Here is a 24449-nt window from a genome sequence, read left to right on the forward strand (position 1 = left end):
TGCAGAGTATTAGCTGGCATTGCAGAGTATTGGTGGGTATTGCAGAGTATTAGCTGGCATTGCAGAGTATTGGTGGGTACTGCAGAGTATTGGCGGGTACTGCAGAGTATTGGCGGGTATTGCAGAGTATTGGCTGGCATTGCAGAGTATTGGTGGGTATTGCAGAGTATTAGCTGGCATTGCAGAGTATTGGTGGGTATTGCAGAGTATTAGCTGGCATTGCAGAGTATTGGTGGGTACTGCAGAGTATTGGTGGGTACTGCAGAGTATTGGCGGGTACTGCAGAGTATTGGCGGGTATTGCAGAGTATTTGCAGGGAATTGAGGGGTTAATTTTCGGTGAGCAGCGATGTAGGCACTGCAGATGCAGTCCACAGCGCTGCTGACACCGGTCTCTCCCCCCTCCACTGTACCGATCGGTACAGAGAGGGGGAGGGAGGAACCCTGTTATGACGCCAGTTTGCTTACAAGCGATCACTCTGTCATCTGACGGAGCGATCACGTGGTAAACGGTCACGATGAGCGGACCCGGCGGTCACGGATGCTCTCGAGTGCGTGCCCCAGGGGGTGCTCGAGAGCGGAATTCTGGGAGGACGTTATATGACGGCCTCCCAGAGTTAAACAACTGCCCTGTAGCCGTCATTCGGCTATGGGCCAGTTGTTAAGTGGTTAAAATACAGGCCATTAATTGTAATGTGCCTATGCACACACACAAAGTGCCGTGTATTCTTCAGTAAAAAAAATGGAAAAATCTGCATTTTTGGTCAGCAATTTACGCCTCATGTGCGCATTTGCACGCAATTGCACAGATTCTTGCGCAAATGCCCATTAACATATTGTGAAAAAAAATTCTAAAAATTTTATACGAGTACAGTGTTGCATGACTGCGCAATTGTCAGTCAAAGTGTGAGGATGCTGGGACTGTGACATCATAATGGGCGGGGACATCACCCGGTGACCCCGCCCATTGTCCCTATATAAGTCGCCGTGCAAAATGTCTGATATGGACCTAGGGGGGACCCCCACGCCGTTTTTTTGGTGTAGGGCTTCCCCTTTAAGTCCATACCAGGTGAGGGGGCCAGCGACGTGCCAATATCGGCGCCGTAGGTGGCAACATTGACTTCCTTCGCTAGTCCCGGTTACCTGGAGCCGTGTTCAAAATGAACGGACTTTCCTCCGTGTGTGGGAAAGTCCGTACATTTCAAAAGTACGGCGGACTAGCACACTCACCGCCGGACAGTTTTTGAGTCAAAACTACTTTCTAAGTCCGCTGGACTTTTGGGGAAAAAAAAGTCCGCCGGAGCCCACACACGGGCGGATTGTCCGGCGGACTTTGGTCTTCCGGACTTTTCCGCCGGATAGTTTGATCGTGTGTACGTGGCATAAGAGACACCAGAGCACTGTATACATAAGGGTGTAAACAGGCATTTCCAAAAAGGAAAAACTATTCTTACTTAGCAACTAAAGAACTGTTATTTTGGTGACATTATCTTTCCTAGAACTGTTGTCAAGCAAATATGTTGTGTGTACCTCTGGTTTGTGCTTAGCACTATGTCTTCCAGACCTACTGTAAAGGTACCTAAGGTGTCACCCCCAGGCGCTGGGAATCCCAGTTATGCCTCCATACTGTCTTCCTCTTTGGAGAGATCAGACATGGCAAGCCAGGGTAAGTCATTGGAAGCCAGGATGGTGCAACTGCTTCACACACTTCAGCCCCTGCATATCTGTGACTGAAGATGCATTTTCCTCTGCCTTGCAAGGCTTAGAAGAAAGATTAGCGGCTTTAATCTCATCATCCATCCAAGTGGATAGGAAGCGTCCTAGATCCCCCTCCCCACCTTATACTCTTTACAGACAGTGGAGGGTCCAAAAGAATTATGGGGACAGGATGGGGTACTGCCCTCAGATGATTGGGAGGAAGGACAAGCCGATTACTCCTCTGCAGAGGAAACAATACTTGAAGTTTAAGCTTCACAATCTGAAGTACAGAGCCTTACAAAGAAAGCTCTGCTTTCATGCTACCCCTAACAGAGTTAGCTGAAGGTCCGGTCTCCTCCTTGGGTTCCTTGAAGCCTTTACAGCCTTTGCATGCGTTTCCCGTCTATGCTTTACTGGAAAAGCTTATTTATACCGAATGGGATCATCTGGATAAGCATTTTTCCCCTCCAAAGAGATTCTCAAGTCTCTATCCTATGGAAGAAAAATTCACTAAAAGATGGAAAGTTCCAGCAGTTGGCGCTGCGATTTCCAATGTGAATAAAAGGTTTAACTTGCCCAGTGGACAATGGGCTTATGCTTAAAGATCCAACAGATAAGAAGTTGGAAGGTCTGTTAAAATCCTCTTTTTCCTTAGCAGGTACTGTTGCTCAGCCTGCAATTGCAGCTATAGGCATCTGTCAGTCCTTAAAGGACCAGTTCACAGATGCTCTCAAATGAGCTCCCTGCACAACAAGCACAGAAATTGGCCGAGCTACCTAAAGCATTATGCTTTGCTATAGATGCTATGAAGTATTCTATTCACCAGGCATCGCGCCTTGTGCTTGTACATATGCGAAGGACCCTTTGGTTAAGGGGTTGGTCAGCTGAAACGCCTTGTAAAAACCTTCTAATTAGTTTCCCCTTTAAGGCAGAACGATTATTTAGCGATAGTTTGGATAAATACATTCAAAAAATTTCCAGCAGAAAGAGTACTCTTTTGCCAGTCATAAGAAAATATAAGCATCCTTCGTTTTAAACGGACTCTTTTCCCCCGCGCAAGGGGCATCCACCTCTAGGCAGGGGAGACTGCCTCCACCATCAGACTCTACGGGAAGAGCCCAGGGTCAAACCCAGGCACAAAGGAAGACCTGGGGCCACAAGTCTGCATATACCAAGACCTCGTCATGAAGAGGCATCTCCCCTCACCAAGGTGGTGGGGGGGGGGGGATTTCTGAGGTAGTCAGAAGTCTGGCAAAGGGAGATTCAGGACAAATGGACTCTCTCCACAGTGTCTCTAGGATACAAGCTAGAGTTTCTAGAGTTTCCACCATCTCGTTTTCTGACATCAAACGTTCCCAAGGATCCAGGGAAAAGGCAATCCCTGTTGCAAGCATTAGACCCATTATTGGCTCAAGGGGTGATCAGACAGATTCCCAAACAAGAGCAAGGTTTGGGGTTTTACTTAAACCTATTTACGGTGTCAAAGCTAAATGGGGATATCAGACCAAGTCTAGATCTATGGAATCTAAATCAGTTCCTGAAGATCCGTGACTTTCGCATGGAGTCAATCAAGTCAGTCGTTTCCACCCTGCAAGGAGGAGGACTTCTGGCATCCTTCGACATCAGAGATGCATATCTGCATGTCCCTATATTTCCTCCTCACCAGAGGTTTCTGCGGTTCGAAGTAGAACAGAAGCATTTTCAGTTTGTAGCCTTGCCTTTCAGGCTTGCTACAGCACCTCGGGTATTCACAAAGGTACTAGCCCCACCTCTAGCCAGGTTAAGGGCACAGGGCATAACTGTCTTGGCTTACTTCGACGATCTATTGTTAATAGACCAGTCAGTGGCTTGCTTGAAGCAAGGTGTAGCCATTACAAGCAGTTACCTGGAAGGTTTGGGTTGGATTCTCAACCTAAAGAAATCCTCCTTAAAGCCACTAAGAAGGCTGGAGTATCTGGGCCTGATCATAGACACAGCCCAGAAAAGGGTGTTCTTGCCTCCCGCAAGGATCAGCTCTATACAAGAGCTGGTGAGGATGATCAGGTCGAAGAGAAATCCTTCAATTCGCCTTTGCATGAGGTTTTTAGGGAAGATGGTAGCTTCATTTCGAAGCAGTTCCCTATGCCCAATTCCATTCGAGACGGTTTCAAAACAGTATCCTGCCTGTTTGGAGCAAAAGGATTCAAGCTTTGGACTTGCCAATGTGGCTGTCTCCATGAGTGTCCCAAAGCCTCAGTTGGTGGTTACTATCTTGGAACCTGCTGAAGGGAAAGTCCTTCAGACCAATTATCTGGAAGGTAGTAACGACAGATGCCAGCCTTTCAGGCTGGGAAGCAGGAGCCTTGCCCATCAACATCCTAGAGATTCGGGCAGTGTATCTGGCTCAAAAAAAAAAAAAAGCCTGGACCTCCAGGTTAAAGAATTGTCCTGTCAGGATCCAATCTGACAATGCCACGGATGTGGCATATATCAATCACCAAGGGAGCACCAAAAGTCTCTCAGCAAAGAGAGAGGTGAACCAGATTCTAACTTGGGCAGAAGAGAATGTCCCATGCCTTCGGCAGTTTTCATTCTGGGAGTAGAGAATTGGCAGGCGGACTATCTAAGTCGCCAGCAGTTATTCCCAGGGGAATGGTCTCTTCACCCCGAAGTGCTTCGGCCTGTTTTCCCAAGTATTGGGGGAACTTTGTGTCCACTCGCATACGGAACAGATGCGTTGGTGACTCCGTGGGATCAGTTCTCACTGATCTATGCATTTCCCCTGATTCAGTTGCTACCTCGAGTTCTTTGCAGGATCAAGCTGGAAAGAAAGTCGGTAATACTGGTAGCACCAGCATGGCCCAGAAGGTCATGGTACGCAGAGATCGTAAAGATGGCAGTGGAGGGTCCATGGCCCCTCCCACCAAGGCCAGACATGCGATCTCAGGGGCCGATATTCCATTCTACTTTACGAACGCTAAATTTAACGGCTTGGCTATTGAGACCCAAATTCTGAAGAAACGTGGGTTTTCCAGGTCAGTTATCTCTACTTTGATTAATGCTAGGAAGCCAGCTTCTAGAGCTATATATTATAGAGTCTGGAAAGCTTATGTTTCCTGGTGCGAATCCAAGGGTTGGCACCCTCAGAGATATATTATAGGCAGAAACCTTGCCTTTTTACAATTGGGCGTAGAGATGAAGTTGGCTCTAAGTACTATTAAGGACCAAGTCTCAGCCTTATCAGTTTTATTTCAAAGACAGCTTGCTACGCATTCTTTAGTCCGAGGTTTTATGCAAGGAGTGATGCAGATTAATCCACCAGTTAAATCACCTTTTATCCCTTGGGGCTTGAATTTAGTTTTGTCAGTGTTACAAAAACCGCCATTTGAACCATTACAGCATGTTCCCTTAGTCCTGATTAGGAAGCTGATATTTTTGGTTGCTATATCCTCAGCAAGGAGGGTTTCAGAATTGGCTGCTCTTTCTTGTAAAGAGCCATATTTGATTATTCATAAGGACAGAGTGGTGTTACGCCCTCGTTCAGGCTTTTTGCCAAAAGTGGTTTCAGGCTTTCATCTGAATGAAGATATTGTCCTGCTATCTTTTCCTGCAAGACCATGTTCCAAGGAAGAAAAGTCACTACATTGTCTTGATGTAGTGAGAGCAGTGAAGATCTATTTAGAGAAAACTGCTCAGATTCTTAAGACTGACATCTTATTTATTCTGCCAGAGGGTCCTAAAAAAGGACAGGCGTCGTCAAAATCCACTGTCACTAAGTGGATTCAGCAAGTTATAATTTAAACTTATGATTTAAAGGGAAAGATTCCCCCTTTTTAAGTTAAGGCACACTCTACCAGAGCAGTTAGTGCTTCTTGGGCAGTGCATCACCAGGCCTCCATGTCTCAGATCTGCAAGAACGCAACTTGGTCTTCAGTACATACATTTGCAAAATGTTATCTAGTGGATGTAAGATGGAATGAGGATATCGCCTTCAGGCGCAGTGTGCTGCAGGCAGCAGTATAAGTCCTCAGGTCTGGGCGTTACCCTACGGGATGTGTCTCCCTCCCCTCAAGTAGCATTGCTATGGGACATCCCATTAAGTAAATACTTGAGGCTCTGTGTCCTATGATGAACGATAAAGAAAATAGGATTGTTAAAACAGCTTACCTGTAAAATCCTTTTCTTGGAGTACATCATAGGACACAGAGCTCCTGCCCCTCTGTTTTATGGGGTGAGAGTATATTGCTTGGCTACAAAAACTGAGTGCTCCTGGAAGGAGGAGGGGTTATATAGGGGAGTCAACTTCCTGTATTGGTTATACCAGTGTCAACACCTGAAGGTAGGCCCATAACCCACTAAGTAAATACTTGAGGCTCTGTGTCCTATGATGTACTCCAAGAAAAGGATTTTACAGGTAAGCTGTTTTAAAAATCCTATTTTTCATATGTTTGCTTTATTTGATCCATGCACATATATCACTAAATTGGATAATTTGTTTATTAACTGGCTTGGTGATTGTTTGGTGAGAGTTTTGGTGACTGCTTTAGTTTTCTTCACCAGAGTTTTTTCATCACTACTTTTTTTATATTAATAATTTTTTTATTCATTGTTTATTTCACCATGTATGAAACGCGTAGAGTCCATACTCAGGGATGCCAAGTCAAGTTCAACCTTATTATGAATTTTATTAATTATATTTATATCCAATGATAATCATGTTCACTTGATCTGTGTATCCATTTATTCAATTTTAGGATTGCTTGTACCAATTATGTTTTCTCCATCTACACATGTTATATGCCAATATGATTTTCATTATGCTATGTTATGCATGATTTATGTATTATATATTATGAAACATTATACAATACTCATTATATCTCATATATTGATTGTTTAGCAATTCTCCATGGTTACACAGATCTTCCCATGCATGGGGCTGTGATAATGAATTTACTTTTAGATATCCCAAATTACGTTTAAAAATTCAAACTTGGGGATGGTTAGTCAAGTTTACCTAATTATTAAGCTCTCAATTAGATTTATACTCTAGGACAGTGGTGGCGACCCTTGGCACCCCAGATGTTTTGGAACTACATTTCCCATGATGCTCATGCACTCTGCAGTGTAGATGAGCATCATGGGAAATGTAGTTCCATAACATCTGGGGTGCCAAGGCTCGCCATCACTGCTCTAGGATAACCATGTTCACTTGATCTGTGGCTCCATTTAATAAATTTTTTAATTGTGATTGTTTGTACTATGTCTTTTCTATTACAAATATTAAATATATTAAACATGATGATTCATTTTTTTTATGCTATGTTATGCATGATTTATGTATTATAAATTATTATACATTACTTATTATTTATGAATTGAATGTAATTTACTGGATTAATTAGCAACTCTCTACGGTTACACAGATCTTCCCATACAGGGACGGTGATAATGAATTTACTTTGAGGTATCCTAAACTATCCTAAATACATATTCATTCCTCATTTAAAGTCCCACAATTTTCCCTATTGCGTTTTTCACCAACCAGTCTGCTGACCCCATAAATTAACCAGTCTAACAGTCTGCGTTAAAAACAGGGTTTTAGTTAGCACGCATTTGCAAATGAATGCGTAAGCTGCAAGGCCTCTTCACGGCACCCTGTGTATGCTTGCAGTCCTAATGCTACTAAATTTATGAGTGTCTCCACAGTGGGAGCACATGCATTCTAATGGATGGATGAGGGGCAGGTGGGTCTGGTGGTAGCCCAATCCCATTTAGAGGAACAGGACAACACTGGACACCAAGTTAAGTTGAGCTATGGAATGTTCTGTTTTTTGTCTTTCATGCGTTTGCCCTTCCATGTGCTCCTTGCTGTGAAGGCCAGTTATAGGTGGGGGTAGGGGCCATTTGTTTGTTACTGGCAGGCCTGCACTGGCCATAGGGTACATCGGCATTTGCCGGTGGGCTGGGGCCGCCGGGCTCAACCTTGGGGGCCGTGGTCCGACGCCTGTTGATGACTGGGCTGCACAACGGGAGGTAAGCGGTGACTGCAGCCTGGAGAGGGTTAACACAGGCTGCCGTTTACCTCTCGCTATGCGGCCATGCCTGTGTCTATACTCCAGGCTCTCTTGCCCTGCCGACAATGTAATCTAGCTAGGCAGCAGGTCAGATCCAATTAAAACAGCAATGGCTGTGCGCGCACGCGCGCTGCGGCCGGCGATAGCTAGGCAACGGGGGACGCTGACGTCATGCAAATGTAGGACGTCAGGAGACACCGCCCACCTAGGCAGATTACATCCATCCAAAAAACCAAGGGGAGTGAAGGCAACAGTAAACGTGAGAAGTGTAAGTGCATAGAGAGATGTGAAGCCACCAGATCGGGAGTGCATACAAGGAAAGGAGACATAGCAAGGTAAACAAGAAAAGGCAGACCAAGGAGTAACAGAGGACACAGGAAAGTGTAAATAGATAAAGATGAATGGCGGCAAAAAGGAGATAAGAAAGGGGATATATAAAAGAGAAAAGAAGAGAAAGAGAGAAAAAAGGAAAAAAGAAAAACAGAAAAAAAAGAGACAAAGGAGAGGAAAATAAGAGAAAAGATTGAAAAATAAAAAAAGGATAAAAGCTAGAGAAATGAGAATAGGAAAAAGGAAGAAATGAGTGGGAAAAGGAGACAAATTAAGAGGATAAGATGCAACTGAGTAAAATGTTGGAAAATAAACTGAAAAAAAACAAGTAAGTAAAGTAACAAAAAAAATAAAGTGTGAAAAATTAAAAATAATAATACAGTTAATATAAAAATAAAATAAATATAAATAATAAAACTGAAAAGAGAAAAAAAAAGGGAGAAATAAAAAATAATAATAAATAAAGGATAAAAATGAAAGAACATAAAGAATAAACATAAGAATAAATAAATGGAAAGAGGGGAAAAAAAAAAAACGGAAAATGGGAAAACCTAAAATATTATAGGTGAAATAGGAAGAGGATAAACCCTGGGTGCAGAAGGACCTAATTAATGGTAATGCAGGTTCTATATATTTTATTTATATATATATATATATATATATATATATATATATATATATATATATATATATACACACACACACACACACACACACAAGGGAAGGTACAATTAGAATCATCACAGCACTTAAAACCAACCCCATCATTATTTGTAATAAATTCGTCATCGGGTCGTCCAAAGCAAAAAAGGGAAAAAAGGGGAAAGAAAAAACGCCATGGTCAAAGTGGACTAGTTCGATCATAGTTCAAGCCAACAACATACAGATTAGTATCTTTCATTTTAGAAGTATGTAAATGACAAGTTAGCGTTCAGTCCTCCAGGGTGGACCGTGCCAAGGGTATGAATCCAGTAAGCTTCACATTGAAGCAACAGTCGGTCATGATCACCACCTCTGATAGGTTGTTGGACATGCTCAATGACCATACCCCTCAGTTCCTGTATTTGGTGTTTGTACTTGACAAAATGCACTGCCACTGGTTTGTTCAGATCTGTCTGCGTGTCCTCCTCTGTTTTAGATAGGGTGAGTCTAATGTTACTCCTGTGCTTTTGAAACGTAATATTGAAAGGACCAGTTGTCTTGCCGACATAGGTGAGTGTGAATGGGCATTTAAGAATGTAAACACAGTGATCAGTGTTACGCTAGAACCATACCCAAAATTTCCCAGAAGACAGGCTGTCACAAATACCATCATTGTAATGTGTGCAATTCCCTTATATGTGGTGAACACTTTATGCACTCACATAAGAGTAACCGTTATCGCATTAAGTAGCACCTGAACTGTAACACTGACTAACGATATCACGTCCGGGACAGGAGATGTTGTAACTAGTTTCCATGTTGTGTGGAAAGCAGCCATGGCTTTAGAATAATCTGAACTTCCCCCCTCCCTGTCTTGGGAATCCAAAGCTTTTAAAATTTTCAAAAGGAAGGAAAGGTTATCTCAGCAGAGGAAGCAGAACCAGGCTAGGTCAATAAACAAGGCTCAAGTTGCCTGGCAAGATATTCAGGCCTGTCATAAAACTGTCACCCTCTCCATTCAGAGAACCAACAGATACCCGTCGTAAATACTTCAAACCACACAGAGTGCAGACAGATTAGTAAAGTTTTGAAACTTCAACATTTCTTATAACTTCCAAAGTAATCATAGCATAGCCATAATATGGATATATTTAGTTTCCTCAGATAATTCCTAACATTTCAAGTCCAGACACCCCTATGCCAGGTCATATGGGAAGCCACTGGGACCCCTTACTCCTCCTAGGTAACCCTAAAATGGGAAACCTGTCATGTGTGGACTTGTTTAGAAGCAAATATCATGCTGATCACTAAAATGGATATCTGCAGTCTATAAACAGTAGAGAGGCAGAGATATGAATATGTATCACAAAGTGTACCTGGGACAGGGTCATGAGTGTAGACACCTCCCAGCAACCAACCCCTAAACAAGATGACCAGACGATTGGTCACTGGTCGCTGTCAACACCCCCTTTGATTTGACAGAAAAGAGGAGAGGCCAAGGCAATGGGCAGTTTTCCTTTTACCATCCAAGCAAGAACATCTGCCAAGTTTGAGAACCGATTACCTTTGCTCATCGATCGAACTCTGATCAACCCTCAGACATTAATTGCAAGTATTCTTCCTTCCCAATTCTACCTTATTTCTTTGTGGCTGTATATTGTCTTTAATTTTTGAAACATCCTTTTTCTGTAAATGTTTTATTCGCACCAACCTTGACCTTTTCATAATAAATCCTTATGTTGAAAAGTGTTAACCTTGTCTTTAAAGCTCTTGATGAAAACTATAAACGAACCTGTCTCTTAAAAGGGCGCTACTGTGGTAGAGTAAAGGCACTGAGCAGACCTGTCTGTGGTGGCAGTGTGTGTTGCAGGAACTTATTCTAAACTTATAATTGGTATTGCTAAAATTATGAGTCCCCCCCGGCTCTGTCTTTTAAACGGGGGTGGTGGCAGTTAAAGGGTTAATTGTGTAATTAGCCCAGCGACAATCGCTCTCAGGCTGCCCGCACCTAGATTGTGGTCCGCAAGCTGGAAAATCTTTGTGCTGGGTGCAGCTGAGTGTGGCATTGTTACGTAAGTGACAGCGTGATGTGAGGTTGGCCGGTCCTTTGTCGCCAGTTAGCGCGGAGGGCAGGGATCTGACACCCGCATTTGTCACACTGACCACTGTGTTTACATTTTTAAATGCCCATGCGCACAGTTTTTACTGATAATTATACACAGACAGCTAGCCTGGCCACTGCTGAATGAGGAGCAGGGGAGGGGGTGGGGCCCAGACTGACACTCGGGGAGGAGCATTGAGAGGCCATTCCACGCCTAGCCAGTTGTTGTGGAGCGACTACACATGACTGGCGGAGAGCCAGAATCTAGAGGTACAGTGAGAGCCCCAGGGACCTAAGGGTGAGAGAGATCTACTATACATAGAGAGTAAGATACTGTATACAGAGAGAGAGAGAAAAAGGGAGACACTATAGACAGAGCAAGGAGAGTGCTGAGAGCTAACACAGAGAGATCTATAGATGTATTGTACAGAAAGATACCCCATGTTCAGAGAGGGAAAGATCTACTATACACAAAGAGAGAGGGAGAAGTATACTAAACAGAGAGAAAAAGATCTACTACAAAGAAATAGAGATCCTCATTCCAGAGAGAAAGAAATGGAGAGAGCTCCGTATACAGAGAGATCTACTATGCACAGATACAGAGATCCCATATACAGAGAGAGATTGGGAGAGATCTGCTGTATAGAGAGACAGAAATCCAAATCACAGAAATAAGTGATCCGATACATGTAGAGATTCTCTATACAGAGAAATCTACTATGAGAAAGGGAAGTCAGATACATGGCTATATCTGCTATATAGGGAGAGAGAAAAATACTATACAGAGGCCCCATATATATACAGAAAAAGAGCGACAGGTGCAATATATGGAGAGATCTGATATATATATATATATATATATATATATATATATATATATATATATGAGAGAGAGAGAGAGAGTAGAGGTCGACCGATATGGGTTTTTCTCTGGCCGATGCCGATATTTAGAAATCATGGCAGCCGATAGCCGATATATGATGCCGATTTTTTTGGGCCGATATGTTAGGCCGATTTTATTTTATTTATTTATTTATTTTTAATCCCCCTTGATCTAACACACCTTTCCCACTGGGGCGTTTTCAGGCGCTTTTGGGCTAAAAATAGCGCCTGTAAAGTGCCTGTAAAATGGCTCCCCTGCAGTCTGTGTGAAAGACAGAGTGCTTTCACACTGAGGCGATGCGCTGGCAGGATCTTAAAAAAAAGTCCTGCAAGCAGCACGTTTGGAGTGGTGTATACCGCTCCTCCACCACTCCTGCCCATTGATATGAATGGGCACCACTGCCGAAGCGCATGCAATGCGATTTGGCAGCGGTGCTTCATGGGCGCATTTAACCTCTTCCTTGGCTGCTAGCTGGGTTATATGTGCCCCACTAGCAGCCAAATAGCACCGCTAAAATGATGGTAAAGAGCCGCTAAAACTTGCGTTTTACCATCAACGCCTGCCCGCTCCAGTGTGAAAGCGGCCTTCATACGCGATACAGAAAATTTCTTACACTTAAACATTTATTAAACAAAACAAACCTCCAATCAGTTTACTTGTATGTATGATTTAGATAAAAAAAAAAAAAAAAAATTATATATATATATATATATATATATATATATATATATATATATATATATAAATAAAAACAGGTAGTCAAAACTTTTGGACAAAAAAAAAAAAAAATGGGCTAACTTTACTGTTTTTATTTTATTTTTATTTTTTAAATGGTGTATTTTTTTCCAGAAAAAATGCATTTGAAAGACCTCTGTGCAAATGCCGTGTGACATAAAATATTGCAACAACCGCTATTTTATTCCCTAGGATCTCTGCTAAAAAAATATATATCATTTTTGGGGGGTCTAAGTGATTTTCTGGCAGAAAATACAGGATTTTTTACTTGTAAGCAACAAGTGTCAGAAAAGATTTAGTCTTTAAATGGTTAAACTGAGAACTTCTACACACAGAGATGACTTCATTCATTCAAGTGTAAACATTGTATCATTCTGTTCTTTTCTTGGCAGCCTGCCCAGAGTGGAGGAAAGGGTTGCTATGACGACTCAGTCAACTTAGACCATTCTATACAGAAGTCATTTCAAAGTCCCGCTGTAGTTCTAAATCGGCTTTTTATCAGCACAAATCGGCCGATGCCGATTATTTAAAAAACGGCAAATATCGGCCGATATATCGGTCGACCTCTAAGAGAGAGAGAGAGAGTGATTTACTTACATATCTGATATATAGGACCGAGACAACTAATCGATTACTCAACAACTAATCAATTATGAAATTAATTGATTACTATTTTCATAATAGATTAATCGGCCAGTAGAGCTGCACAATTCTGGCCAAAATGAGACTCACGATTCTTTTTTGCTTAGAATACAAAGATCACGATTCTCTCACGATTCTCGCGACGTAAAATCGTTCACATTATATGGGCTAACTTTTCTTTTCTTTATTCATTAAAGTCATTTTTTTCCAAAATTGCATTTGAAATACTGCTGCATATATATATATATATATATATATATATATATATATATATAAAATCATATTTGGGGGTTCTAAGTAATTTTCTAGCCCAAAAAAAAAATTATTTTAACTTGAAACCAACAAATGTCAGAAAAAGGTTTAGGCCCCTTTCACATGGGACGGATCAGTAATGACCCGCCCAGTGATGATCCGCTTGCTCAGGGGGATCACTCCGTTGATCCCCGCTGAGCCGGCGGATGACAGGGCGGTCCCTGCTCACTGTGCAGGGACTGCCCTGTCAGCTCTCCTCTATAGGGGATCGGATGAACACGGTCCGTCTGTCCGTGTTCATCCGATCCGCTCTGCAGATGGATAGAAAAATAGGATTTTCCTCCGTCTGCAGAATCGGAACATAGCGGAGACAGACGATATCTGGTGTCTGTGGATGTTCATCCGCAGACACCCGCTATCTCATAGGAATGCATGTATGTCCATATTTCATCTGCAAACGGATGGATGAAATATGCACATACGGTCCACATGTGTGAAAGGGGCCTTAGTGTTTAAAGAGGGATTGCACTGTGAAAAAAATTATTAAAAGCCAGCCGCTACAAATACTGCAGCTGCTGACTTTTAATAAATGGACACTCACCTGTCCCAGGATCCAGCGATGTCCGCAGCCGAGGCCGATTGATCGCTCGGCTCTCGGCTGCTGCCGCCGCCGCCATTCTAGGTGAGGGAATCAGGAAGTGAAGCGTTGTGGCTTCACTTTCTGGTTCTCTACTGCGCATACGCGAGCCGGGCAACGCAATAGGAATTGTCCGCGCTGTCTCTGGGACCCGTGTGTGTCCCAGCAGACAGCGCGCAGGGACAGGAAGAGGCATAGACTCCCGTGGGAGTCTATGCCCGGAAGTAGGTGCAAATACCTGTCTTAGACAGGTATCTGCACCCCCCTCCCCCCTGAAAGGTGCCAATTGTGGCACCGGAGGGGGGGAGGGTTCTAATGAGCGGAAGTTCCACTTTAGGGTGGAACCCCGCTTTAAGACCCCTTTCACACTGGGGCGTTTTTCTGGCATTTTTCAGGCGCTTTAGCGTTAAAAAAAAACGCTTGAAAGAAGCTGCAACTGCAATCCCAATGTAAAAGCCTGAGTGCTTTCACACTGAGGCGCTGCGCTGGCGGGGCGTCAAAAAAAGTCCTGCAAGCAGCTTCTTTGCAGCGCTTTTGGAGCGGTGAAGACAACGCTCCTAAAGCGCCCCTTCCTATTGAAATCAATGAGACGCGCCTGTAAAACGCCTGAAAAGCGCTATTGGCAGCAGTGTTTTATGGGCGCTTTTAACCCTTTATTTGACCACTAGCAGGGGTTAAAAGTGCCCCAATAACGCTCGAAAAACGCTGGTAAAGTGCTGCTAGTTTAAGCGGCACTTTATGAGCGTTTTTCGGGCGCTGACATTGTGAAAGGGCTCTTAAAGCACTCGGGCTTTCAAATTGGGACTGCAGATGAGGCTTCTTTCAAGCGCTTTACAGGCGGTTTTTTTAACGCTAAAGCGCCTGAAAAATGCCCCAGTGTGAAAGGAGTCTTAGTGGTTAAACTTTTTTCACTTACACACAAAGTCTATTCCATTGACAAATTATTACAATGTTTATACTTAAGTTCAGCTGATAAAGAGTTTTTCTCTTCCTTTCTTTTGATGGCTGTGGCTTCAGAAGAGCAGAGATAATTCTTTGCATCTTTCGTCAAGATCGCGATAACGATTCTTGTTGATTAAATTGTGCAGCTCTATCGGCCAGTAAAATAATGGGGTTAAAAAAAAAAAAATTAGCCCTTTATAGTACAAAAAGAGCAAATAATTACTACTGTACATATTACTCACAGTTCTACTGTAAAAAACAAACCCCTTACAGTAGTGATTATCTGCTTTTTGGTACTATAAAGGGTTCATTTTAGTTTTTTTAACCGAGTTATGTTACTAAACACCTTAGACCTGGTTCACATCTATATCTTATTTGGTGCTTTTTGCAGAAACGCACTACAGTTCATTTTTATGGTTTCCTATGGGACACGTTCACATCTATGCTTTTTTCAGCGCTGTGTACTTGGAAATACTTTTCCTTTAACGCAAACCGGTGCTTTTTTTTATATACTTCAATGGACAGTCAGAAAAGCATGTAATGCGTTTTTTTGCAGCAATTTGTGTTTTTTAATCTGCCCAACAACAAATTGGCCAAAAAAATGCAAAAACGCAAATCGCAGCAAAATTACGTGTGCAAAAATCAAAACGCACAGCAAAAAGCACTGCAGAAAGAGATCAAAAGCAAACAGCTTAGGTGTGTGCCGAGCCTTATGCTTGTCACATGGATCAATATTCAGACGAGAATATTCAAACAAAAAGTCTTTGTGCATTTGCTGAATGAAAGAATGTTTGAAATTTTCACTTGTTTTTAACATTCTGTTTTTAAAATAATTGTAATTTCTGAACGAAAACCACATATACTGTCTGAAAATTCCTTTGACCAAGAAGTTTTCTATTATTTCCAAATTTCCCCATCACTGTGGTTGAAAATTAAAATTGATTTGACCCCACTAACGAATAGAAAATCAAATGAACGTTCTTAAAATTACATTTTTTTTGAAGAAAGACATTGTTTGTTTTTTTAAATAAAAAAATTTGATCTGACTCTGATGATATTTACCAGATTCACCCTTTAATAGTATATACAGTATATCTCGCCTTTAATAGTATATACTAGAGCTGCACGATTTGGGCCAAAATGAGAATCACGATTTTCTCAGGATTCTCGCAAAGTAATTTTTTTTTTTAGGAGAAAGATTAATAGAGAGATTAATTGATTGCAAATGATTGATTGAGAGAGAGATTGATTGTGAATGATTGAGAGCGCTTGATTGAGAGAGAGATTAATTCAGAGAGATTGATTAATTCTCTCAATCAATCTATCTCTCAATTAAAGCGGGATTCCCACATAAAAAAAATAATAAAAAATTAAAAGTCAGCAGCTACAAATACTGCAGCTGCTGACTTTTAATAATCGGACACTTACCTGTCCCAGGGTCCAGCAATGTCGGGGATCGAAGCCCCGCTCGTCTCCCATCTGTTTCGGGGGGGCCGGCATTGTAACTGTGGGTGTCCGGCTGTGCCTTCACAGCCGGGCACCCACTGCACATGCGCGAGCGGCGCCACGTGGTGGGCCACGAAATCATCTGGGACCTGTCATGTGTCCCAGATGATTGACAAGAGGGAGGGGGCAGAGCTGAGACCTTCCTGTGACAAGGGGAAGTGACATCAAGAGCCCAGGCACTGAAGGAGGCAGACTACGAGGGATCCTCTAGCAACAGACATTTAGAGGGGAGTAAAAAAAAAATTCCAATTTTTTTTTTTTTTTAGGCACATTCATGATTTTTTATTTTTTGGGGTGGAACACCACTTTAATCTCTCTCTCAATCACTCTCAATTTGAGAGAGAGAATAATTCAGAGAGATTGATTAAGTGAGACTTGATTGAAAGATAAAGATTAAAAAGCATTTGCTGAGGCAAAGAGTAAAAGGGGCCACTGTGATTACAGAGACAAAGGAGGGGGCATGACTGCAAGGGGAACTGTAATGTGGGGTTGTGATTGGTAGGGGCACTGTAATGTGAAGCTGTGATTGGTAAGGGCACTGTAATATGGGGCTGTGATTGGTAGAGGGCACTGTAATGTGGGGCTGTGATTGGTATGGGCACTGTAATGTGGGGCTGTGATTGGTATGGGCACTGTAATGTGAGGCTGTGATTGGTAGGGACATTGTAATGTGGGGCTGCGATTGGTAGGAGCAATGTGACGGGGGCTGGGATTGGTAGGGGCACTGTAGTGTGGGGCTGTGATTGGTAGGGGCCCTTAATGTGGGGCTGTGATTGGTAGTGGCACTGTAATGTGGGGCTGTGATTGGTAGTGGCACTGTAATGTGGGGCTGTGATTGGTAGGGGCACTGTAATGTAGGGCTGTGATTGGTAGGGGCACTGTAATGTGGGGCTGTGATTGGTAGGGACACTGTAATGTGGGGCTGTGATTGGTAGGGGCACTGTAATGTGGGGCTGTGATTGGTAGGGGCACTGTAATGTGGGGCTGTGATTGGTAGGGGCCCTTAATGTGGGGCTGTGATTGGTAGGGACACTGTAATGTGTGGCTGTGATTGGTAGGGGCACTGTAATGTGTGGCTGTGATTGGTAGGGGCACTGTAATGTGGGGCTGTGATTGGTAGAGCACACTGTAATTGGTAGGGGCACTGTAATGTGGGGCTGTGATTGCTAGGGGCACTGTAATGTGGGGCTGTGATTGGTAGGGGCACTGTGACGGGGGCTGTGATTGGTAGCGGCACTGTGACTGGGGCTGTGATTGGTAGGGGCGCTGTAATGTGGGCCTGTGAATGGTAGAGGGCACTGTAATGTTGGGCTGTGATTGGTAGGGGCACTGTAATGTTGGGCTGTGAGGGTAGGGGCCCTGTAATGTTGGTCTGTGAGGGTAGGGGCCCTGTAATGTTGGGCTGTGATTGGTAGGGGCACTGTGACTGGGGCTGATTGGTAGGGGCGCTGTAATGTGGGCCTGTGAATGGTAGAGGGCACTGTAATGTTGGGCTGTGATTGGTAGGGGCACTGTAATGTTGGGCTGTGAGGGTAGGGGCCATGTAATGTTGGGCTGTGAGGGTAGGGGCCCTGTAATGTTGGGCTGTGATTGGTAGGGGCCCTGTGATCATTCGTTTCCTTTACAGTGCAGTCCCCTTTTATATCGCGGTACCCCATAACATTACAGTCCCGTCCCGAACAGGTGCTTGCTGGAAAATTGGCTGCTCAGTCCAAAGTACCTGGGCCTGTTTGTGTCCCAGTCCAGGCCTGGTTACTGATGTAGACCTTGGCATTCTAACCAGGATGTCTGAGGGGTGATAGAGGTGCAGTACAGCCCTCTGTATCTCAGGAAGGTCACAATGAATGATCTAACATTAGCGGGAGTAGGCCGATCCAGCGATGTGAAGATTCCGTAGACTGGTTAGCAGACTAGAGTCTCCTTTCTATCCTCAGGTGAGCCCACCCATCCTCACTCACCGCATCACGTGACGGCTCCCCCTTCTTCCCGCCAGCGGGGCTAAGTCACGTGAGGTCGTGTTTGTTTTGGTTCCGTACCTCTGGCTGTCACGCGCCGAGAGGGGGGCGTGTCGTGCGGCCGTGTCCCCGCCCACTCCGGAGCTGTGGTCTATGGGGATAGTGGCTGTTCCTCCAGCGGGCTGGTGTCAGTGTTCTCCGCCGTGCCTTGTCTCTCCTGCCCGCAGATCAGCCCGGCGGGTCCCGCAGATATGAGTAATTCAGGATCTGTCCTCCCGGGCACCCCTGCCAGCCCCGGCCCTGACACCTACAAAGGATGGCTCTTCAAATGGACCAACTACCTGAAGGGTTACCAGAGGAGATGGTTCGTGCTGAGCAATGGGCTGCTCTCCTACTACAGGTAAGTGCTCTCCCTGCTCATTACTGGGGCTGACAATGCCTGGGGAGGGCACCACTCAACTGGGGTCACTGGCTGCTCTGGGCATAGGGTGGCACCCATAGAGGGGACATTCACTATATCATCACACAGGACAACCATGTCTGCTATGGTGGAGGTAGGTCGCCAGGGGGCACCCATTCCCTGTGATCAGGTAGGTGGGCAGAATTCATCCTCTGGACCAGCAGGCAGGCAAGGTGATAGGAGAGGGAGCAGACTCTGACACTATGACTGGACAGGTCCTATATGGATGGGTAGGTGAATGGTTCACATGCTACTATATGGATAGGTAGGTGAATGGTTCACAAGCCTATAGGTAGTCCGTGTGGATGAGCAGGCAGCACCCATGCTCTGTGATCAGGTAGGTGGGCAGATTTCATCCTCTGGACCAGCAGATGGACAGGCAGCAAGGAAAGTCTGCCTACGTGACAGGTGGACAGGCAGGGGTACATTGACATGGCTCATTGATAGGTAGGTGAATAGTGGATAGCCAGGTGGGTAGGTCACATCTGGCTCTGTGATTAGTTAGGTGGGCAGATTTCATCTATTAGACCAGCAGATTGACAGGCATCATGTGACCAGAGAGCAAGGAAGGTCCGCCGACATGACAGGTGGACAGGTAGGTGGATAGTGGACAGCCAGATGGGTCGGTTGCATCTGACTCTGTGATTAGGTAGGTGGGCAGATTTAATCTAGACCAGTAGATGGACAGGCAGCATGTAACCAAAGAGCAAATGATGTGTGGTGACATGACAGGAGGACAGACGGGGTACATTGGCATGACATATTGGTAGGTAGGTGATGTTGGACAGCAAGGTGGGAAGGTCACCTCTGGCTCTGATTGGTTAGGTAGGTGGTGGATTTCTTCCTCTTGAACAGCAGATTGGCAGGTAGCATTTGCCAACAGAGCAAATTACGTGTGGGGACCTCATGACAGGTGGACAGGTAGGTAGGTTACATTTAGTGTGGTGATGGATGGACAATCAGCATCCATTCTTTGTGATTAGGTAGGTGATCAGAAATTCATCCTCTAGACCAGGGATACGCAATTAGTGTACCTCCAGCTGTTGCAAAACTACAAGTCCCATCATGACTCTGCCTCTGGGTGTCATGCTTGTGGTGGTTGTCAGAGTCTTGCAATGCCTCATGGGACTTGTAGTTCTGCAAGACCCTGAAAGCCACAAGCATGACACCCAGAGGCAGAGGCATGATGGGACTTGTAGTTTTGCAACAGCTGGAGGTCCGCTAATTGCATATCCCTGCTCAAGGGTCTAGAGCAGTGATTCTCAACTCCTGTCCTCAGGACCCACTAACAGGCCAGATTTTAAGTATTACCTTGGGGAGATGCAGACTAGAATACTGCAATCACTGAGCAGCAAATTATATCACCTGTGATGTATTTCAGTTATCTTGCAAACCTGGCCTGTTAGTGGGTCCTGAGGACAGGAGTTGAGAACCATTGCTCTAGACAAGTAACCCCAACAGGCCATGTTTGCAGGTGTTCCTTTATCTTGCACAGGTGCTTTAAAGCAGAGTCAATGGCTTGGTATTTTGGACAGCTTTTTAACCTAAGAGAAATTCCCAAAACTTGGCCTGTTGGCGGTAACTGAGGACAGGGTTGAAAACCACTGCTCTAGACCAATGTTTCTCAACTCCATTCATCAAGCACCCCCCCCCCCCCCCATTGTGTTTACTAAAGCAGTGAAACTGATCAAATCACCTGTGCAAAATAACAGCCTGAAAACATGACCTGTTGGGAGTACTTGAGGACTGGCGTTGAGAAACATTGCTCTAGACCGGTGATATGCAATTAGCGTACCTCCAGCTGTTGCAAAACTACAAGTCCCATCATGCCTCTGCCTCTGCGTGTCATGCTTGTGGCTTTCAGAGTCTTGCTATACCTCATGGGACTTGTAGTTCTGCAACAGCTGGAGGTTCGCTTATTGCATATCCCTGCTCTAGACCAACGGGTGGGCAGATGACAAGGTGATAGGAGAGGGAAACAAAGTCTGGTGACACTATGGCTGTGCAGGCAGTATATTTATGCAATGGTATATGGATAGGTAGGTGAATGGTGGACAGGCCTGTACGTAGACCTTATGGAAGGACAAGCAGCCCCATGCTTTGCGATCAGGTAGGTGGGCAAAATTCTTCCTCTATACCTGCAGATGGACAGGCAGCATGTGGCCAGAGAACATTTGAAGTTTGGGGACATGACAGGTGGGCAGGCAGGTAGATTGACATGGCATATCAATAGGTAGGTTACATCTGACTCTGTGATTAGGTAGGTGGGCAGATTCCATCCACTGGACCAGCAGATGGGCAGGCTGCAAGTGACCAGCAAATGATGTGTGGTGACATGACAGGAGGACATTGACATGACATATGGATAGCTAGGTGGATGGTGGACAGGTATATAGGTAGGTCACATTTAGTGTGGTGATGGATGGATAAGCAGCATCTATTCTGTGATTGGGTAGGTGGGCAGAATTCATCCTTATGACTAGCAAGTTGGCAGATGACAAGGTGATAGGAGAGAGAGCAGACTGGTGACACAATGGGGTTGATTTACTAAAACTGGAGGGTGCTAAATATGGTGCAGCTGTGCATAGAAACCAGTTAGCTTCCAAGTTTTATTGTCAATGCCTAGTTGAAGAAGCTGATTGGCTGCACCAGATTTTGCATTTTCCATTTTTTTTTCCCGGAAATCAACCCCTATGGCTGGACAGGCAGCATATGTTGTGGTGACGGAGGGGTAGGTGATTTAATTGAGGGGAGTGGTGGCTGGGCAGATGTGATAAGTGAGGTGACATTGGTTTATAATGGTAGATTTGTATTTGTCATTTAAACGGTAAAAGTTTTAATGTTGCTAAGCCCCCGATCACACTGGTGCGTACTTGTCATGCAATTTGACAGTTCCAAATCCCATGGCTTACAATTGTCATTGTTTATTTACTCAAGAAAAACATTTATCCCAAAAGGAACAAAACTATTGCTGTAACTGCTTATAAAGTGTTAGCTATAGTTTGGTTTCAATTTGTTAGTGTATCTAAATCTGCTAGTGCATCTAATGATACCCTCCCTCCAGACTGACAGTTCTGCTGTCCAAAGGTGTCTCTGTTGCACCTCCATCCAGATTGTAGGCACCCTAATGCAGGAGGTGTGTTGGCAAAGCCTAATAAGAGCACTAATGCAGCCACCACATCTAATGACTGGTAAGCTGAAATATGACATTATTGGTTCTGGGTTTAATACTGCTTTATGATCCAGCGCCTAGAGGCGATTCAGTTCGCATTGTGCGCTATACAAGTATTTCATTCATTCATTCATATGATCCTTTCAGTGAATGAGAGATCTGTAACAGGTACACACAGCAGAAGTTCTGGGATTGCTATGGTTACTGTCATTTATTAACTGTAAGCTGTCTTTGGGTCCTTTCAAATGCCTGTTCTGCTCAGATCTGCCTGACAATTCCCCCCCCCCCCCCCCAAAAAAAAATAGGAATGTCTACTTCTTCCACTTTTCTTACACCTAAATATGACAGATCTGCATTAATTCGTATGTGGGTGCATATTGCTTTAACCACTTCAGCGCCAAAAGATTTGGCTGCTCGATGACCAGGCCATTTTTTGCGTCACTGCGTTGCTATAACTGACAATTGCACGATTGTGTGTTGTACCCAAACAAAATTGATGCACTTTTTTTTTTCCCCCCTCAGTTTAGGCCAATATGTATTCTTCGTAATTTTTGGTAATAAAAATCACAATAAGCGTATATTGAGTGGTTTACGCAAAATTTATAGCTTCTACAAAATAACCGCTTCGCTCCCGCCCTATAGCCGAAAGACGGCTACAGAGCGGACGCTAACTGCCAACTGCAGACGCTAACTGCCGGGAGGCTGTCCCTGATTTTCATTGGGACTGCGACTATATGGTGGACAGATCGGACACTTTTGATAAATTTTTGGGACCATTGGCATTTATACAGCGATCTGTGCTATAAAAATGCATTGATTTCTGTGTAAATGTCACTGGCAGGGAAGGGGTTAACACTAGGGGCGATCAAGGGGTTACTTGTGGTCCCAACGGAGGGATTCTGTGGGGGGGGATTGCCTGGGTGAGGAGAGTGATCTGTTGTTCATACTTAGTATGAACAACAGATCTCCCTCCTCACCTTGACAGCATGGAGATCTGTCTGTTTACATTGACAGATCTCCGTTCTGTCTCTGGAGTGATTGCAGGTGCCGGCGGTCATCAAGACCGCCAGGTACGCACATCGGCTCCGGCATAGCGTTGTGAGCACGTGCATGCACCTCCGGTGGTGCGCCTGTGCCCCCTAGTGGTCAAAAGGTGAACTGATGGACAGCTATGTCGTTTCGCCCAGGTGAGCCAACTTGCCGCAGTAAAGCTGCGGCGGCTGGTTGGGAAGGGGGGCATTAGGACCTTGTTTGGTCATGGCGTATCTCAAAAAAATCCATCAGCACAGTTCAGGCAAAAGTGCAGTAACTACCAATGTCGCCAATAAAAGTGTTTGGTGCCTGCTTCATAATTAATAACCTGGATAGAATACAGTATTGTCTTTAGAAAAGAGAACATAAAACGAACAATAAAACTGAAGCACAATAGCTCATCAAAGCACAATGCAAGTGATAACGCATGACTGCTTACTCAATGACATGAAAACGCAGGTTAAGGAAACCATTAATATGTCATGTAGGTTCATTGCAGCCTTTGTATTTCAACAGTAGAAGGCCAGAACAAATCGGTAATATTTGGTAGTTCGCTGTGCCTGAGCACATGAGCTGCCTTATGACACATCCAAAAAAAAAATAAAAAAATTTATGATCTGCTAAAACTGGATCTGCTTTTAATTTAATATTAATTGTTATCATACAGGATTAATATAGCGGCAGCAGTTTATGCAGCACTTTAGTACATAAAATATCAATTAGGCTTTTTACCAAAACTCATGCATTGCATTTAAATTGACCTTGTCTGTTTTATGCCTCCATGGCTTTACATTCATTTGTCGTACTAGGGCTACATTTTTTTTCTTTTTTTTTTTTTATGTAGACTGGATCTCTATTTCTAGGGACAGTCCTGGATTCTGAAGATTTGTCAACTTTAACCACTTGAGTGCCAGCTAGTACTACCCATTCATTACCAGACCAGTTTTGGGTGCTTTAATAGTTTGACTTGCTCACTTTTTGCCAGTTTTTTGACAATGAAGAAACCTGCTGCTATTGAAGTACCGTATATACTCGAGTATAGGCCGACCCGAATATAAGCCGAGGCCCCCAATTTACCCCCAAAAAAACTGGCAAACTTATTGACTCGTGTATAAGCCGAGGGTGAGACATGCCTGTCCATCCCTGTGTGTGTGTCCGTCCATCCCTGTGTGTCCGTCCATCCCTGTGTGTCCGTCCATCCCTGTGTGTCCGTCCATCCCTGTGTGTCCGTCCATCCATCCCTGTGTGTGTGTGTGTCCATCCATCCATCCATCCCTGTGTGTGTGTGTCTCCATCCATCCATCCATCCATCCCTGTGTGTGTGTGTCTCCATCCATCCATCCATCCCTGTTTGTGTGTGTGTCTCCATCCATCCATCCATCCATCCCTGTGTGTGTGTGTGTGTGT

At 44.2% G+C, this 24449-nt stretch overlaps 2 protein-coding genes across 3 annotated transcripts in view; one reads left to right on the forward strand and one right to left on the reverse strand.

Annotated features, from left to right (window-relative positions):
- Positions 1 to 18498, reverse strand: part of DUSP18 (dual specificity phosphatase 18) — a 36938-nt gene extending 18440 nt beyond the window's left edge. Inside the window, exon 1 of one of the 2 annotated variants that reach the window (XM_077462104.1) lies at positions 18382 to 18498. The gene's annotated coding sequence lies outside the window, so the exon portion shown is untranslated. The remainder of the gene's footprint in view (positions 1 to 18381) is intronic. The other variant, XM_077462105.1, reaches the window with a different exon arrangement.
- A 1-nt stretch (position 18499) lies between these two features.
- OSBP2 (oxysterol binding protein 2) overlaps positions 18500 to 24449 on the forward strand; it is a 399907-nt gene continuing 393957 nt past the window's right edge. The window contains exon 1 of the mRNA XM_077462100.1: positions 18500 to 18778. Within this exon, the coding sequence (XP_077318226.1) occupies positions 18630 to 18778 (149 nt within the window). The 5' untranslated portion in view covers positions 18500 to 18629. The remainder of the gene's footprint in view (positions 18779 to 24449) is intronic.

Source organism: Lithobates pipiens, unplaced genomic scaffold (genome assembly GCF_037356315.1).
Source record: "Lithobates pipiens isolate NorthernLeopardFrog02 unplaced genomic scaffold, aLitPip1_a1.2 Scaffold_3, whole genome shotgun sequence".
Classification (NCBI taxonomy): Eukaryota; Metazoa; Chordata; class Amphibia; order Anura; family Ranidae; genus Lithobates; species Lithobates pipiens.